The sequence below is a fragment of the Carcharhinus amblyrhynchos genome, chromosome 24 (assembly GCF_965287045.1).
Source record: "Carcharhinus amblyrhynchos chromosome 24, sCarAmb.v2.hapA, whole genome shotgun sequence".
NCBI lineage: Eukaryota > Metazoa > Chordata > Chondrichthyes > Carcharhiniformes > Carcharhinidae > Carcharhinus > Carcharhinus amblyrhynchos.
In genome coordinates this window covers 30,554,905-30,573,814 of record NC_137347.1, presented here as the reverse complement: position 1 = coordinate 30,573,814, position 18,910 = coordinate 30,554,905, and the positions used below count along the sequence as shown (strand labels likewise).

The window sequence follows — 18,910 nt, the reverse complement described above, 5'->3', positions numbered from 1 at the left end:
TGAGGGCAAATTAAGAAAATAAATTTGAAACATTCAAAATTTTACATTTTAAAATGGTGTAAAATGATTCAGAACATGAAGGGATGAGAATCCATCTGTACAGTGTCAGAGTGTCATCAGTATTCACCATTTATCCTTGTGTTTACCAGCTTGAAGTATCTGCAAATAGTTGGGTTTCTATCAACTGTGCAAACACAGCAACTAACACTAACAAGCAACTAACAAACGTGAGCAGTGAGGTATGGCGAGCTATCGGTGGAGCAGAGCAACCAATACAGAAACTTCTGTATATTGGTGTTTAAATAGTGATTTTTAGATTTTTCTCCTGGTTTGAGATTGCAATGTATGTTCCTGGTCTGAGGCCTTCGCAGATTTTGCTCTTTCACCACTGGATGCCCAGAGGCCAGAATGGTCCCTCTGACATGGTGACACAGTGGTTAGCACTGCTGCCTCACAGCACCAAGGACCCGGGTTCAATTCCTGGTCTTGGGTCACTGTTGGTGTGGAGTCTGCATGTTCTCCCCATGTCTGCATGTGTTTCCTCTGGGTACTCTGGTTTCCTCCCACAGGCCAAAGATATACAGGTTGGGTGGATTGCCCCTTAGTGTCCCAAGATGTATAGGTTAGGGGGATTACAGGGTAAATGCATAGGTTTATGAGGATAGTGGGGGGGGGGCCTGAGTAAGATACTCTGTTGGAGAATTGGTATAGGCTTGATGGTCCAAATGGCCTTCTCCTGCACTGTAGGGATTCCATGATTCTATGTCACGCCTTCCAACCATTATCTTGTAAATTGAGTTTATGTCTGTATGTGCCCTGGTTGTGGACACAAGTCCTCACTCACCTGATAAAGGAGCAGCATTCTGAAAGTTTGTGCTGCCAAATAAACCTGTTAGACTTTAACTTGGTGTTGTGAGACTTCTAACTGTGCTTACCCCAGTCTAATGCCAGCATCTTAACATCATACCCAAGGGGCAGGAAGTCATCTGCATCTTTGCTCCATGGCTCCCCACACTGGCATGTCAAAGTACTGCATACTCCAAGCACTTGCTTTCCATTTTATAAGAATAGGAGAAGGCCATTCAGCGTTCAACTGCTCCATCATTTATAATCATATTCTGATTGATCAGAACCTCAGTTTCATTCAGTTAATCTTGGTCCATATCTTTTGACATCCTTATTAATTGAAGGTGTAGCTCATTTTATTTTGAAAACTCCAATGTGGTTGGCACAGTGGTTAGCACTGCTGCCTCACAGGGACCAGGGTTCAATTCCCAGCTTGGATCACAATCCGAGTGGAGTCTGCACCTTCTCTCCATGCTTACGTGGGTTTCCTCCGTGAGCTCCAGTTTCCTCCCACAGTCCCAAAGATGTGCTGGTTAGATGAATTGGCCATGCTAAATTCTCCCTCAGTGTACCCGAACAAGCGCCGGAGTGTGGCAACTAGGGGATTTTCACGGTAACTTCATTGCAGTATTAACATCAGCCTACTTGTGACAAATATAAAATAAACTTTAAATTTTAAACACTTTCAATTGGTCCTGAGTATCCACAGTCTTGGGGTGAGAGTTCTAGATCTTTCCATCCGTGTGGATGAAAAGATTCTTTCCGATTGCAGCTTGAGTTTTAAGATTGGGTGCTGTTGTTTTGGACTCAAATCCCTCCCCCCAGGAGAAAATATGAATGATGTTAAACACCTCAACCAGGTCACCCTTCTTTCTTCTCCATTCAGGTGAATACAAACTTATATAATGAGTATATAATAACTTATAAAATACAAATCCTAGTCTGCAGAACCTGTTCTCATTGTTAAATACTTTTAATCAGGGTGTGAATCTGTATTGTAATCCTGAGGTGAAGTGAATTAATGTCGTACTCTAAATGGTTCCCCACCTGAATGGTTCTTGTACAACTGAAGCAAACCTTTCTCCTCTTTTGTATTCCATCCCCTTTGAAATAAAGTTGCACCTTCATTTTTGATACGGCACACTGGCAGAGTGGTTAGCACTGCTGCCTCACAGCACCAGAGGGCCGGGTTCGATTTCCTGCTTGGGCGATTGGCTGTGTAGAGTTTGCATGTTCTCCCCACGTCTGCACGAGTTTCCTTCAGGCGCTCCGGTTTCCTCCCACAGTCCAAATCTGTGCAGGTTAGGAGGATTGGCCATGATCAATGCATGAGGGTATGGGGATAGGGCGGGGAGTGGGCCTAAGTAGAGTCCTCTTTCGGAGGATCGGTACAGACTCAATGGGCCAAATGGCCTCCTTTTGCACTCTAGGGACTCTATGGTAATTAAATTGAAGCTAGATAAGTACATGAGGGAGAAAGGAATAGAAGGATAGCTGAACAGGGTGAGATAAAGAATGTTATGAAGGGGCTCATGTGGAGCATAATTCCTGACACAGACCAGGTGGGTTTCTGTATAATTCTGTCCCAGCCATCTTGCAGAAAGCTGCAGTTTTATGTTCCATGTTGGTGCGGTGTTCACTAATCCAAACTGGCTTTGTCTTTCAGCTGGGCATTATACGAGGGCCAGGACTATGATGGGAGAGTCTTTGTGGTTGGTGAAGGAGAGTACCCAGACCTCCAATCAATGGGCTGCAGAATGACCACCCACATCCGAAGTATCAAGGCCGTACCCCATGTAGGTATCCATCATCACTCCACCACTGGAAGCACGTGCTTATCTAAACAGTCACCTGGTCTAATATCGCCACATGGCTTGGTGTCAAACTTCGATTAAGCTCTTGTGAAGCAGCTTGGGACAGTTTGCTGCGCCTCGAGTGCAAGTTGTTCTAAGTGGGTCTCAACAATTAGAGAAACACGCTGATTATCCTGACTAAATGGCTCACTTGGTTAGAGGCATTAGGTTAAAGTTTGCTGTCATAGACAATAATGCCTTGAGGGACAATTTTAATCCCTCCCCCTCCTCCCATTGGATTTTTTTGATTCGTTTATGGGACATAAGCGTCGCTAGCTGGCCAGCATTTATTGCCCACTCCTTGTTGCTCTTGAAAAGGTGGTGATGCAAACTCTTAATAATTTCATAGGGCCCCAAGTTACATTTACTTCGGAGTTAGTTGGGCTTCTTGAAGGCTCAGTGGTGCCAACATGGCCACGGGAGTGGGGGGGGAGTCCACGTGCTGAGGGTTGACTCACAATGCCGTCAGGGAGTGAATTCCAGGATTTTGGCCCAACAACTGTGAAGGAACAATGAGATATTTTGTGGAATCTAGTGGAAAGGGAATTAAAATCTGAGCAGTGAGATTTTGATTCTTTCCCTGAGATCCCATGGCCATTCTGACAAGAAGCCCGACTAACTCCAGCAGGAACCCCCAAAGTGAATGTAACTTAGGGCCCTGTGAAATTATTAGGAGCTTGATGCAGTTTTAGTAGCTGATTGAACACTGACTCTGCCCAGTCACATCTGGTGGAGACCCAGTCATGTAAGTTCTAAATCTGCATTATTGAGGGGTGATTGGAACCAGGAGTTCCCATGCAGAAAGTTTGGGCTCCTGAACCCCCTCCTGCTCCCATCTCATTCTGACCCACTGAACTCTCCTAAAACCCTCAAACCATTGTGACTGGCCTGATTTCTGACTGAGTAGCCCAATCTTCACAGCTCAAAACCAGTCAAAAGCTGGTCAGTGGGACATGAGTCATTGTAAGGAAAGGTTGAGCAGGCTAGAGTTCCTTTATTGTCTTTAAAATAATGAAAGGGTTTGAGAAGGTAGATGTGAGGGAAAGAAAAACTTGGGGTCATAAATGCTACCGTAGTCTCTAATAACTCTAATGTGGAATTTGAGAGGAATCTTTTGACCCAGAGAGTGCTGAGAAGAATGAGGACAGATCTTATGGAAATGTAGAAGACAATGAAGAGAATTAATAAGATAGAAGCAGGGAGGTTGTTTCTACTGGCAGGTAAAACTAGAACTAGGGGGCATGGCTTCAAAATAAGGGGGAGCAAATTTAGGACTGAGTTGAGGAGGAACTTCTTCACCTAAAGGGTTGCAAATCTGTGGAATTCCCTGCCCAGTCAAGCAGTTGAGGCTACCTCATTGAATGTTTTTAAGGCACGAAAAGAGAAATTTTTAAACATAAAGGAATTAGGGGTTACGGTGAGCAGGCAGGTAAGTGGAGCTGAGTCCATAAAAAGATCAACCATGGTCTTATTGAATGACGGAGCAGGCTCGAGGTGCCAGATGGCCTATTTCTGCTCCTAGTTCTTATGTTCTGATGAATATAGGTGATACGGCGGTACAGTGATTAGCACTGCTGCGTCTCAGTGCCAGGGATCCAGGTTTAATTCTGGCCTTGGGTAGGGTGCTTGTCTGTGTGCAGCTTGCATGTTCTCCCTGTGTGTTTGTGGGTTACTTCCAGGTGCTTTAGTTTACACCCATAATCCAAATATGTGTAGGTTAGGTTGATTGGCCATGTTAAATTACCCCTTTGTGTCCCAAGATTTGTAGGTTAGGGGAATTAGCAGAGAAATATATGGGACTATGGGGATAGAACCTTTGTAAGATGCTCTGTCAGAGAATCAGTGCCGGCTTAATGGGCCAAATGGCCTCCTTCTGCACTGTAGGGATTCTATGATTCTCTGCTGACTCCAGTGCAGTACCTAGGGAGTCAGCACTGGCAGAGGTGCCATCCCATGGGTGAGGCTTTGAGCTGCGGGTTTGTCTGCCCTCCCAGACCCATGTAAAAGATGCTCTTTTGAAGAAGAGGAAGGGAGTTTTGAATGGTGTTCTAGTCAATACTTCCCCATCAACTGACAACATTGTAACAATCTACCCAGCCATTATCACTCAGTACAGGATCTTGCTGGGCTGTGAATTTATCTAGGGCAATAATGAATCCAATCCTGAAAAGGAATTTGAACAAAATGTCAGACTTCTCATATTGCATTACCACCCAAGGCGGACTTAAATCTTTCTGAGTGTTTTGTCTAAAATATGAGAATTATTCAGCTTCTCAAATGTGAGCAAGGGAGTGGTTCAGAGTTTCGTCTCCAGTTTCCAAGCCAATATGGGAAGGAGGTATTGAATGAAGATAGTGATGTCTCCCACCAGTGACCTGGCAGGCCCTCAGCAACTTAGAATCATGGAATCCCTACAGTACAGAATTCAGCTCATTAAGTCTGCACCAACAGCAATCCCACCCAAGCCCAATCCCCATAACCCCACATATTTACCCTGTTAATCCTCCTCTCACTAAAAGGCAATTTAGCATGGCCAGTGAACCTAACCTGCACATCTTTGGACTGTGTGAGGAAGCCCACGCAGACACAGAGAGAATGTGTAGACTCCGCACAGACAGTCACCCAAGCCGGGAATCAAACCAAGATCTCTAGCACTGTGAGGCAGCAGTGCAAACTACTGTGCCACTGTGTGCTCATGATAACAGCGACCATACTTCAAAGCTTCATGTGAAAGACTTTGGGATACCCTGAGGTCTTTGTATTAAAGCAAATCCTTTCTTAAAAGATAATCATAGAATCCCTACAATGCAGAAGGAGGCCATTCAGCCCATCGAGTCTGACTGGCCACAAATGCACCCAGGCCCTACTCCCGTAACCCCACATATTTACCCTGCTCATCCCCTGACACTGCAGTCAATTTTAGCATGGCCAATCAACCTATCCCATACATCATTGAATTGTGGAAGGAAACCCACACAGACACGGGAAGAACGTGCAAACTTTATACAGTGACCCGAGGTCGGAATTGAACCTGGGCCCCTGACACTGTGAGTTGGCAGTGCTGACCACCGTGCCATCCCAATGTTTGCTTTTGTTCATCCCACAATTTCCCAGTTAAATTTTTAAAAATTTTCACCCCTCAACAAGAATTAAGTTGAAAAATGTGCCTGAGATCCAGTATTTGTACATGGTGGATCAATAAGCGTAATGGCAGAGTTAGTGTGTGCCCCATTGGATGACTCTTGTTCGTCTCACATAGGTCTTCTCTGAGCCATCACTCACTTTATACAGTTTGGAGAACCTGGAAGGAAAGGAGATTGAGCTGGACTCGGAGGTGAAGAATCTGCTCGCTGATGGTTACAACAATCTGGTTCTGTCTCTCCGCATCCATGGTGGTGTGTAAGTACAGAGCGATTTTACTGAGTAATACCTCTTTAGATGACTCTTTTTTTGGCAAAGTGAACTTAAGTTTATTTTCCGGAGGAAATATTGAGTTGGAGAAGGATGTAGAACATTTACTAAAACTGCGGTAAACAGAATTTCCATTAGACCACTGGAAAATGAAGCTGGAGAAGTAATAATAGGAAACAAAGCAATGGCAGAGGAACTGAATAGTTACTTTGCATCAGTCTTCACAGTGGAAGATATTAGTGGGATGCCAGAGCTCCAGGAGAGTCAGAGGGCACAGGTGAGTGCAGTGGCCATCACTAAGGGAAAGGTTCTGGGGAAACTTAAAGGTCTGAAGGTAGATAAATCACCTGGACCGGATGGACTACATTCCAGGATTCTAAAAGAGATAGCTGAGGAAATTGTGGAGGCATTGGTGTGGTCTTTCAGGAATCACTGGAGGCAGGGAGGGTATCAGAGGACTGGAAAGTAGCTAATGTAACGCTGCTACTTAAGAAGGGAGGGAGGTAGCAGATGGGAAATTACAGGCCGGTTAGCCTGACTTCAGTCATTGGCAAGATTTTAGAGTCCATTATTAAAGATAAGATCGCAGAGTATTTGGAAGTGCATGATAATGTAAGACTGAGTCAGCACGGCTTTATCAAGGGGAGATCATGTCTGACAAATCTGTTAGAGTTCTTTGAGGAGGTATAAGGAAGTTAGGTAAGGGAGAACCAGTGGACATGGTTTATTTAGATTTCCAGACAGTCTTTGACAAGATGCCACATAGGAGACTGTTTAATAAGTTAAGTGCCCATGATGTTAAGGGTAAGATTCTGGCATGGCTAGACATGGAGGATTGGCTGACTGGCACAGAGGGGATAAAGGGGTCTTTTTCAGGATGGCAGCAGGTGACTAGTGGTGTGCCTTGGGGGGGTCGATGCTGGACCACAATTTTTCACAATATACATTTATGATTTGGAAGAAGGAACTGAAGGCACTGTTGCTAAATTTGCAGATGATACAATGATATGTAGAAGGACAGGTAGGACTGAGGAAGCAGGAGGGCTGCAGAAGGACTTGGACAGGCTAGGAGAGTGGGCAAAGACTTGGCAGATGGAATATAATGTGGAAAAGTATGAGGTTATACACTTTGGAAGGAGAAATGGAGGCATAGACTATTTTCTAAATGGGAAAATGCTTAGGAAATCAGAAACACAAAGGGACTTGGGAGTCATTGTTCAAGATTCTCTTAAGGTTAATGCGCAGGTTCAGTTGGCAATTAGGAAGGCAAATGCAATGTTAGCAGTCATGTCGAAAGGGCTAGAATACAAGAGCAGGGATATACCTCTGAGGCTGTATAAGGCTCTGGTCAGACTCCATTTGGAGAATTGTGAGCAGTTTTGGGCCCATTTCTAAGGAAAGATGTGCTGGCCTTGTAACAGGTCCAGAGGAAGTTCACCAGGATGGTCCCTGGAATGAAGAGCTTGACGTATGAGGAACGGTTGAGAACTCTGGGTCTGTACTCGTTGAGGGAGGGATCTTATTGAAACTTACAGGATTCTGCGAGGCCTGGATAGAGTGGATATGGACAGGAAGTTTCCACTAGTAGGAAAAACTAGAACCAGAGGGCACAACCTCAAGCTATAGGGACGATCCTTTAAAACAGATGAGGAGGAATTTCTTCAGCCAGAGAGTGATGAATCTGTGGAACTTTTTGCCACAGAAGGCAGTGGAAGCCAGGTCATTGAGTGTCTTTATTTAGAGATAAATAGGTTCTTGATTAATAAGAGGATCAGGGGTTATGGGGATGAAAAAAAAATTAGCCATGATTGAATGGTGGAGCAGACTCGATAGGCTGTGTGGCCTAATTCTGTCCCTATATCTTATGGTCTTAACAGTGTCAGGGACCTGGGTTCGATTTCTGGCTTGGATCACTGTCTGTGTGGAGTCTGCACGTTCTCCCTGTATCTGCATGGGTTTCCTTTGGATGCTCTGATTTCCTCCCACATTCTGAAAGATGTGCTGGTTAGGTGCATTGATCTGAACAGGCACTGGACTGTGGTGACTGGGGGAATTTCACAGTAGCTTCATTGCAGTGTTAATGTAAGCCTTACTTGTGACTAATAAATAAACTTTATATGATTAATGAGACAGAATTTGTTTCTGTTTATCTGATACATTAAGCATAGAAAGTAGAAGCAGGAGTAAGCCATTTGGTCCTTCGAGCCAGCTCCGCTATTCATTGTGATCATAGCCGTTCATCAAATTCAATATCCTGGTGCACCCTTCCCCGCAATATCCCATTAGCCCCAAGAGCTATATATAACTCCTTCTTAGCTCTTCAATTCCCAGAGATTTGGAACAACGAAGGAAGGCCGGGAATCTTAGTCTCACGCTGTGCACTTGAAGCAGTGGTTGGTTAACAGCCTGAGATTGTTCTACTTAGGAGCTTCTGTCCACTGTGACAGGCAGTAGTGGCCTAAAGTCAACACAGTGGACAGACGTACCAAAATCACTAGCCTGACGATCCCCTCGTGACGCAAGATTCCCAGGCACTCCCCACCCCGAATTTATGACAGGCTTCGTGCAATCCCAGAGCTGAAAGGATATCAGGAGAGCTTGTTTATGTTACCATGCTGTGAGCTGCCTGTCTCCCTTTACCGTCTGCAGCTGGGTGATTTACGAACACAGCAACTTCCGAGGTCGCCAAGTTCTCCTGGAGCCCATTGAGATTTTGAACTGGCCCAAGTACAGCGGCTTCTCCCGGATTGGATCCTTATCACCGGTCACACAGGTTAGTGCAAAACTGACTACTTCTCATCAATGGTTGGACCAACTTGAAGCTCCAGACCCCAACCCACAAACTATTGACCTTTGAAACCTAATCTCCCTATTAGAACTTGCTGACTCTGCTCTGCTCTTATCCGACTCATGGGAAGCCCAGATTAGAGGTTTCAATACTCCGGCTTCTTTCCAGGCCTGAATGTCATTGCGCTATTTCCCTCACTCCTGTTGCATGATGTTTAACACAAATACAGGGGTGCAGAGAGAGACCATTCCTTCTCCTGCCCCTCGAGCTGAATGCATTTGTCTTTGTCTTGACAGAAACCTGCATTTTTCCAAATCAAGAACAAACACACTCAGGATCTCCTGTCAGTCACCATGTGTCGGGAGGATGTTAAGTCTGGACGAGTCATCATTGCTCCTGAGAATAAGGAGCTCGAGCAACTCTGGTTCTATGAGAAAGGAATGCTGAAACCCAAAGTAAGAGACTTGCTGTTTATTTACAAGTGGCAGTTAGACACAGGAATACTGCACAGCTCAACAAGTTGACATGTGACAACCTATCTTAAAGAGGGGATCACTATTGACAACCTTTCTTTGAATGTGACCATCTCTGGGATGTTGGATTAGGGCTGGTGTTGTGGGAGGGTTAGGATGGTCATGTATTCAGACTGGGGTTATCGTCTGAGGATATAGGATAAACCTTTTAGGACTGAGGTGTGGAGAAATTTCTTCACCTAGGAAGTGGTGGGCCTGTTGAATTCTCTACCACTGAAAGCAGTTGAGGCCAAACATTGTAGATTTTCAAGGAAGAGTTAAATGTAGCCCTTGGGGCTATAGGGATCAAAAGATATGGGTAGGAAGATATGATCAGGCTATTAAGCTAGAAGATCAGACATGATCAGTCCAAAGGTGTGCAGGTTAGGTGGATTTTCCATGTTAAATTGCCCTTTAGTGTCCCAAGATTTGTAGATGAGACGGATTAGCCATGGGAAATGTATGGGCTTACACAGAAAGGGCAGGGAGAAGGCCTAGGGAAGATACTCAGAGAGTCAGTGCAAACTCAATGGGCCTGATGGCTTCTTCTGTGTTGGAAGGATTCTATGATTCTATTCTATGATCATAATGAATGATGGAGTAGGCTCAAAGGACTGAGCGGCCTACTCCAGCAGCACGGTGACACAGTGGTTAGCACTGCTGCCTCACAGTGCCAGGGATCTGCGTTCGATTCCAGGCACAGATCACTGTCTGTGTGGAGTTTGCATGTTCTCCCCATGTGTGGGTTTCCTCCCACTGTCTGATTAGGTGCATTGGCCATGCTAAATTCTCCCTCAATGTACAGCTGCTGGAGTGTGGCCACTAGGGGATTTTCACAGTAACTTCATTGCAGTGTTAATGTAAGCCACCTGTTTCTATTCTCTATGTTTCTATGTTAATGACATCAGCTTGCTGATACTGAGACCAGAGCGGATCATTCTGCCCCTAAAGTCTGTTCATGCATTTGGTCCTGAGCTCACTATGGCCTGAACTCTCTCCGAACTGCCAACAAATGGAAAAAGAATCCAAGGCAGTCAAGTAAAAATGTTCGGGTAGAGTCCAGGTACATTCCCACAAAGAGAGAAGACAAGGCATCCAAAAATAGAACTCCCTGGATGAAGGTGGAGCTGGAGACCAGACTAAAGCATCACAAGGAGAGAGAGGTGTCCGCTTAAGAAAACGAGAGAGAATCAGGCTAAATATCGAGCAGAAATGGAGAAGAAAATCTGGGGCAAAGGGGCAGTACTATAATAGATTGGCAGCTAACATAAAGGAATCAAAATGTGTTCTATTCACATGATAGAGCTTTGGTAGCATAGCGGTCATGTTATTGGACTAATAATCCAGAAGCTGGGGGAGTGTTCTAAAGACATGAGTTCAAATCCCACCTTGACAGTTCCTTAGGAAATGTAAATTCACATCTTTTTATAAAATCTGATGTTGGTGACAATGGTTATGAAATCACCACCTTCTCATAAAAATGGGTTTATTATCCAGTCTGGCCAATGTGTGACTACTGTCCTGGACCAATGTTATTTCACTCTTAACTGCTCCTGGTTTGCCAGGTCATTCTAATCAGTTATAGAGCAAATGGTAATTTTTTTTGCATTGCCAGCAACATCCAGATCCCATGAATAGGTTAGCACCAGAGGAATGGTAGGGCCAATTAGAGACTGAATGGAGATGTGTTGATGGAGGCTGAGGTACTAGATGAGGGGAGAGGGCTGGTGCCGTAGGATGGTAGGATTCATAAAATGGGGTCTGACTGAACCTTGTACCTCCAGGCCAGACAGTTTAACATGAGGGAGTTTCGGGAAACAATAATTTGGGAGAAAAGTAACAAGTCACTTTGAAAAATGCGGACTCTTAGAGGAGCATTAGCATGGATTTGTTGAAGATAAATCGTGTTTTGATGAGTTAAGAGTTGGCAGATGAGGGGAATGTAGATGAAGTGTATATAGATTTTGAAAGGTTTTTGATAAAGTGCCTCATGTTTGGCTGCTTAGCACAATTGAAGTGCCACGGTGGCACAGTGATCAGCACTGCTGTCTCTCAGTACCTAGGACCCAGGTTCGATTCCCGGTTTGGGTCACAACCTGTGTGGAATTTGCACATTCACCCCATGTCTGCATGAGTTTCCTCTGGGTGATCCGGTTTCCTCCCACAGCCCAAGGTGTGTGGGTTAGGTGAACTGACCATGATAAATTGTCCATTGGTGTCAGGGGGATTAACAGGGTAAATATGTGGGGTTACAGGGATAAGGTGTGGGTGGGATCACTGTTGGTGCAGGCTCGACAGGCCGAATGGCCTCCTTTTGCACTGTAGGAGTTCTATGAGGCCATGAAATAAATGGGCAATAACAACACTGACACACAACTGGCTACACAGTTGTGGGGAATGGCTGTTTTCCCAATTGAAGGGGGCATTCAGTGGTGTTCCCCTTGAGTTCAGGATGAGGACCACTTGATTTATATTAATGACTCAGATTTAGGAGTACAGGACAAGCTAGCTGATATCTCACCCCAATGATAGCACCTCTAACAGTGCAGCAAGCCGTCAGTAGCACAGTGGAGTGGCTTCAACTCACAACTTTCTGATTCTGAAACATGAATACAATCCACAGGGCCACAGCTGATAACTGGCTGAGAATATGATACCCCCCACAGTCAAATAATCCAATGATGCTCACTTGTTAGACTTGCATCATCAAGAAAAGTTGTTTAGTATCAGAGGACAGCTTGGTAACATGGGAATCCCTACCCCAGCAAGAGCCCCCAACACATTGTGAAGAATTGGTAAAAGAAGTACGAAAGTCTGTTCCATGACAGATAAACAGACAAACCTTCAGTGTGCCTCCTTCCATTTCCTATTTAATCTATTCTTTCCTTCTTGTAATGCAGTTTTCTCCAGACATGAGTCTTCAAACCATTGGACAAATGACTGACGCTGGCAGTAAAGTTGTTCTCTGGTCTGAGAAACGGATGCCAAGGCATTGCTGGACATTTGAATTGAGTGGCACGATCCGGAGCCTCTTGTATAAGGGCCTTGTGCTTGACATCAAAGGTGAGTGTTCTCTGAACCAATGCTTTGTGAACACTGTGTTTTCGAGCTCAGCCAGCAAGCTGTCCATTTGCTAAATGCTCTGAAGTTTTGGGCAATCTGAGGCCACTATCTTTGGTCCCTATAACAAACTCCAGTCCTGAGGCATAGACTCCTCCCCTCTTCCTGGTAACTCTCTGAAGGCCAAACCAGACTCTTTGCAATGACCTTGTTGTATTTGAACCCAAACTGAGTCTCCAACTCTTTCTGTTCCACCTTGGTAACATTACCCAACTCCATCCTTGCCTCAGCACTTCCACAATTAAAATCCTCACTTTGCCTTTGTTATCTCTAGACTTGATTATCCCAGTACTTTCTAGACTGACCTCTCATCTTTGACCCAATGTTAAGTTCATCCAGAACTCTGCTGCCTATATCCAAGCATCAAGTCCTCTTCATCCACCACCCATATGCTCACTGACCCACATTGATTCCCAGTCCAGTTTTAACTCAACTTTATAATTCTCATCTTAAAATGACCCAATACCTCCTCAGTAAATTGCCTGATTATATTGCTGTGAAACTTCTTAACTTAAAGAAGTTAAAGTCTTCTTTACAAATATATGATGTTGCTGTCCTCACATTTACAGCTTTCTCTACTGATGCTCATAGCCTGAGCGCCTTTTCCATCACTAAGTTTGACTTCTGAGAAGTTCATTTTCCTTTTGCATGCCAAGTCCTCACACTCCGTCATTTAATAAAACCCCAATCCATTCAACACCGATTCCATCTCTTCTATCTCCACTCTCTCCCAACTCCGCAAAGACACAAAGGAGCTTGTTTCTCCACTAACTGCTTTTGTTATGAAATGGAGGTTGATTTCTCCCACCTCCCACCGAGAACTAACACCTAACCCCTCAAAGAGGAGTACCTCGCCTCATAATCCGTTAAAGTGAGTGTAAACTGGTACAATCTGCTCTTCAGCAAACTTTTGTTCATTAAATCAAAGTAACTTCCTGACACTTTCTCAACAGGTAACAATTTATTTATCTATCTAATGGTGAACAAGTAAACTAAACTGTTATAAAACTGAATAAAATGGGATGTTGCACAGATAAATATAATTCCCACTTATTAACAAAAGAAAATAGAATTTTAGTACTCTCTAAATTACAACCAGGTTTTGTGTCTTCCAGAATATTGTGGGCTTTCTTTGTTGATTCTTCTCTCTGGAACTCCTGTCTTCTTTGGTGCCTTTTCTATCAAGATGGCACTTTCTTTTAAGACATAAATGAGACTGTTACTCTGGTAGTTGCTCTCTGCATTTGTCCCACTACCTCCTTCCTTTTATACCTGTGATGACATATCAATCTCCTCTACAATAGGATTGGTGCCAGGTTTCCAAAACCACCAATAAGTCTGTGGTACCTAAGTGCCTGTTCCAAATTTGATTGACTAAATTCAAATAATTCAAATATCTTAAAGCCTATTGCCTTGGTAACCCTACTGCTTGGCCTTCTGATATAAATGTTTCAGTCTGGGGGTCCTTGTGTGCTTGGTACAGAAAAAAAAACACCATCTTTTAACAGGCAATTTTACAAACACAACACTTTCAATTCACTCTCTTCACTCATCGAACTTGTTACATTGCTTGCACTCAATGGCCTTTCTCAATTTCTAATAAAATCCATAGACTGAATGGGCAGCTTGGCTGATGAGGAAAGGTTGGACAGGCCAGGCTTGTGTCCACTGGAGTTTAGAAGAATAAGAGGTGACTTGATTGAAACATTTAAGATTCTGAGGGGTCTTGACAGGATGGATGTTGAGAGGATATTTCCTTTGGTTGGAGAATCTAGAACTAGGGATCACTCATTTAGAACTGAGATGAGGCAATTTTTTTCTGAGGGTCGTGAGTCTTTGGAACTCTCTCTTCTTGTAAAGTCAGTGGAAGCAGTCTGAATATTTTTAAGGCAGAATTAGATAGATTCTTGATAAGCAAGGAGGTGAAAGGTTATTGGGAGTAGGCAGGAATGTGAGGTTGAGGTTAAAATCAGATCAGCCATGACCTTATTGGATGGAGAAGCAGGCACAAATGGGCCGAGTGGCCGATGCCAGCTCCTAATTCATATGTTCACATGTCCAAATAGCAAATTAAACAGAATAAAGAGGCTATGGTTCTGCAGCTGGGCACAGCCATTTCCTGGTCTTGTCTATCGATATGAGTTGATCAGAATAAAATAAAGAGTTGAAGCCAGTCAGTCAATCACACCTTTCATAAGAACATAAGAACACAGTCTGTGTACACACTTTCCCATCATAGACATTGTCCATCCATTTCACCACCCCCACATGAGGGTAGACTCTTCACTATTTGATGATGATGAAGCTTAAGTGATTTCCATGAGTCATCTTATGGCTGAAAAGTCTGATGTGTGATTGGCACAGTTTGAAATACCCTATAGGTTTCACACTTTACGACAAAACCTTCTGCAAGGAATGTAGTTGCAGTGTAGTGTGTGCTGCTGCCCCTCTCTGCTGTTCCCAGTGGAGAGGAGGGCCCAAGGCTTCTGGGCAGCCTGGCAGCTGTATTGGATAGCCAGAACAAGATGTTTCTCTGTTCTTGCTCTTTGCCACAGTCCACACTGGGTTACCATTGTGCTGTCTGTGCCACAAGCACCAAATACTTGCCACCATCAAATTTTGTTTTGACCTTCCAACATCTGGAACTCCAATTTGGGGTTGTGGTTAACAGGGAGAAGGGATGGATGGGGCTTGAAGTGAAAGACTGCAGATCCAGAGAGGTCCTCTGATCAAAGGTCAGTTGTCCTTTTTGCACATGAGACATTAGCTCATCTGGTATACAAGATGAGATGCATCTCTTAACCTTTGAACCCCAGTTGCCTCACAAGTTTTGAACTCCACTGCCCTGACACACACACCCTGCTCCCAAACCCCACATTCATCCAGCTCCTCCACTTCCATTGCACTTGCTGTCTGTACCTCCCACCTTCCAATTCTAGGGAGGTGGAAATATTTCTTCCAACATTTGATCTCTTTGGGGTGCGATTTCCCCCCTCATTCTACTAAATTTCAATGAGTATGGTCCCAGTCTACTCAGTCTCTCGATTCCTGGCTTGGGTCACTGATTGTATGGAGTGTGTACATTGTATCTGCATGGATTTCTTCTGGGTTCTCCAATTTCCTTCCACAGTCCAAAAATGTGCGGGTAAGGTGGATTGTCCATGCTAAATGTCCCCAGGGGGCCTAGCTGGGGTAAGTGCATGGGGCTTTGGGGGTGGGGCCTGGTTGGTATTGTGGTTGGTGTAGACTTGATGGGCTGAATGGCCTCCTTCTGTACTGTAGGATTCTATGATTCTCTCCTCGTAAGCCAACCCTTTCAACTCCGGAGTCAATCCGGTGAATCTCCTCTGCACCCCACCCCACAATGCCAATATATCCTTTCTCAAGTAAGGAGACCAAAAAGATCTCTCCAGTGTTCCAGTGACACGCTTGCTGTGTTTTATCAACCTGTTGACATAATTCTCGTATCCTTCACTTCAGGTGGCAAATCTTACGACCGGGACAGTGCGATGATCTGTAAATGTGATGATGAGAAGCCGGAGCAACAGTGGGAGATTGAGATGCTGTAACAACATCAATGACTGAAGGACCCGACACAAGAACTTCTCTCCCCACCCCACTCCAATCACCCTCCCCACTGCTCCCTTTCACCCCTGTACCACCTCACTTTGGAAGGACGGTGGTCTCTATTTCCCAACAGGCCACCCTCTGAGATGCGGGATCCACCTCCTCCGGGCGTGCGTGATCCCTCGTTACACCCGCACCCAATCTAATGTCCCCAAAATCTCCGTGTGGAGACCTGGAGTGCAGACTTGGAAGCAGGGTGGGTGGAGGAGGGGGTTGGGCAGAGGAAAGAGGGCCAGCAAGGGGCAGAGGCCATCGAGAGAAGGGGCCTGGAGAGTTTTCTCAACCAACATTTTATTCGAGTGTGCGTTTGGAAATTTGTAACCAGGAATAGAAATCCACGGCTCCTGGGAGAGGCAGGCGGACAAGTTGACTTGGGAGCAAGTGGGATCTCTGTGTATATATATATATTTTCTAAAGTTTATTGCCGTTTAAGTGTTTTAATTACTCTATTGTCAGAATTGCTTCCCTCATGTGTAACATTCTCACTTCAATATTTTACTGGAAGAGTAAACAAATTTCTTTTATATGGATTGTTGTTTTGGTACAATGGAATCAAAGGAATATTAAACAAACTCAAAAATCACCCTCGTTCACACCAGTAGGTTCTTGAGTTATGGGTGAGACTGGCATCTCTTGCCTTGAGCTATTCCTAATCTGCGACATGGTGTGGAGCTGGAGTGAAATCCAGGTGGGATTGGATGAAGGGGACTGGTTCCCTCAAGGATCTGAATGAAATAATTGGCTTTTTCAATGTTACGTCGCAGTCTTCACGCTGTGTTCCGTGTCACAGTCTTTGGGTGGGGGGGGTGCGGGGGCTGGTCCACGTGTATTAAGGGTGTGTGTTCAAGGAGCTGGGTGTGTGTGTGGGTGTATGTGTTTAGATGTGATGCAGCATGTGTGTTTAGGAGTGTGGCTCCATGTGTATGTGTGTGGGGGGGGGTGGGGGGGGTGCCTCTCTCTCCTTCCCCTCTTCCCTCTCCTTCATGGTGACAGCCTCTTCCTGCTCACATTCTCAGTGATGAGATGTGGAACGATTTCTGTGCAGAACTGGGACCCGACACCTCCTGGATGAGTGTGAGGAAAGCTGCCAATCACATTTTTCAAAACCTTGTAAAAGACAGACTTGCATTTATATAGCACCTTTTATAACTTCAGTATGGCAGCTCCGTCCTGCTTGTTGTGATCAAATCTCTCTGGCCTGATCCGCCCTTCCCCTCCACTCAGCATTTATATAACCCCTTTCTTGAAATTTCACTCATTTCTTACACTCAGGCTTGTGCCGATAGACAAATATCATTTGGTCTTCTCGGCAATAATCATCGCTGATCAGAGAGAGTCCGGTGGGAGAGGGGGGTGGGTGGGGGAGAGGCCGGTGGGAGAGGGGGGTGAGTGGGGGAGAGGGCAGTGGGAGAGGGGGGTGGGTGGGGGAGAAGCCGGTGGGGGAGGGGAGGGTGGGTGGGGGAGAGGGTGGTGGGGGAGGGGAGGGTGGGTGAGGGAGAGGGCGGTGGGGGAGGGTAGGGTGGGTGGGGGGAGAGGCCGGCAGGAGAGGGGTGGGTGGGGGAGAGGGCAGTGGGAGGAGGGGGAGGCCGGCAGGAGAAGGGGTGGGTGGGCGGGAGAGGCCGGCTGGAGAAGGGGTGGGTGGGGGAGAGGCCGGCGGGAGGGGGATGGGTGGGGGAGGGATGGGATAGGTGGGTGCTTGGGGGAGAGGGCAGTGGGAGGAGGGGGAGGCCGGCGGGAGAAGGGGTGGGTGAGGGGAGAGGCCGGCGGGAGAAGGGGTGGGTGGGGGGAGAGGCCGGCGGGAGAAGGGGTGGGTGAGGGGAGAGGCCGGCGGGGGAGGGGAGGGTGGGTGGGGGGAGAGGCCGGCGGGAGAAGGGGTGGGTGGGGGGAGAGGCCGGCAGGAGGCCCAATGAAAGGATTTCACACCGGCGGGAATTTCTGACGGGATCTTCCATTGGTGCCACCATGGCGGCTTGGGAAACCCACTGGAGACCGGTGTGAACCTCATTCACATCCGGCTAATGGGATGCAGGTGAAGGCCCAATCCCCTCACCTTCCTATCACCACCCCCCACTACCCCCCCACCCCCATGCCCAATTCTCCCCAGTGTTAACCGCTACAAAACACATTGGGAACAAGGGAAGGGAGGGAACCACAGTCCTGGACGAGTTCCATCTTCCGTCTCAGATAGATCCCAGAGATCCAGCTTCATTTTTAGGGGGTCCACCTTCTCTCTTCAATAGTGGGTCAGTGATGTTGGGCACCTTGTCCTGGATAGGACAGCGGACTGCGGGGCATCAGACCTGCCCTGCCACTGAATACGGCGCAAAACATCCAGCCTTTGCAGTACATAACACTCCACCGTCCCACGCCGCCTTGGGACTAAGTCCCAGGGTGGGAGAATTCTGTCCCCAGTGACGCACAACCAGTGTTGCCATCAATAAAATGGTCTCAAATTTATCCCACATTCTCCACCAGGTGGCAGCAAATCTCCACATTAAATTCTTTGTTGAGTGGCAATGTGAAAAGATCCCAGCATCAAGTATCCAGGGTTGTCCCAACTATCCGGTATTCCCACTAACTGGTCCCAGAGAGTCCGCCCAGTTGTGCAAGAAGGCGTATATAGCATATACCGATCTCACTGACACCAAGGAAATACGGAGACACTTGACTGAATGCTTGGTTTAAGAGGTAAGTTTTAAGGAGAGTCTTGCAAAAGGAGAGGATGATTGCAGGAGAAACTCCAGAGTAAAGGG

The 18,910-nt window shown here is 45.9% G+C and overlaps 1 protein-coding gene across 1 annotated transcript in view; it reads left to right on the top strand.

Moving 5' to 3' along the window:
- LOC145357935 (uncharacterized) overlaps window positions 1-16,740 on the top strand; it is a 110,035-nt gene extending 93,295 nt beyond the window's left edge. Inside the window, exons 17-22 of the mRNA XM_080211519.1 lie at window positions 2,513-2,642; window positions 5,959-6,098; window positions 8,760-8,883; window positions 9,195-9,353; window positions 12,311-12,473; window positions 16,011-16,740. Coding sequence (XP_080067645.1) covers window positions 2,513-2,642; window positions 5,959-6,098; window positions 8,760-8,883; window positions 9,195-9,353; window positions 12,311-12,473; window positions 16,011-16,099 — 805 coding nt within the window. The 3' untranslated portion in view covers window positions 16,100-16,740. The remainder of the gene's footprint in view (window positions 1-2,512; window positions 2,643-5,958; window positions 6,099-8,759; window positions 8,884-9,194; window positions 9,354-12,310; window positions 12,474-16,010) is intronic.
- Window positions 16,741-18,910: the final 2,170 nt, after the last annotated feature.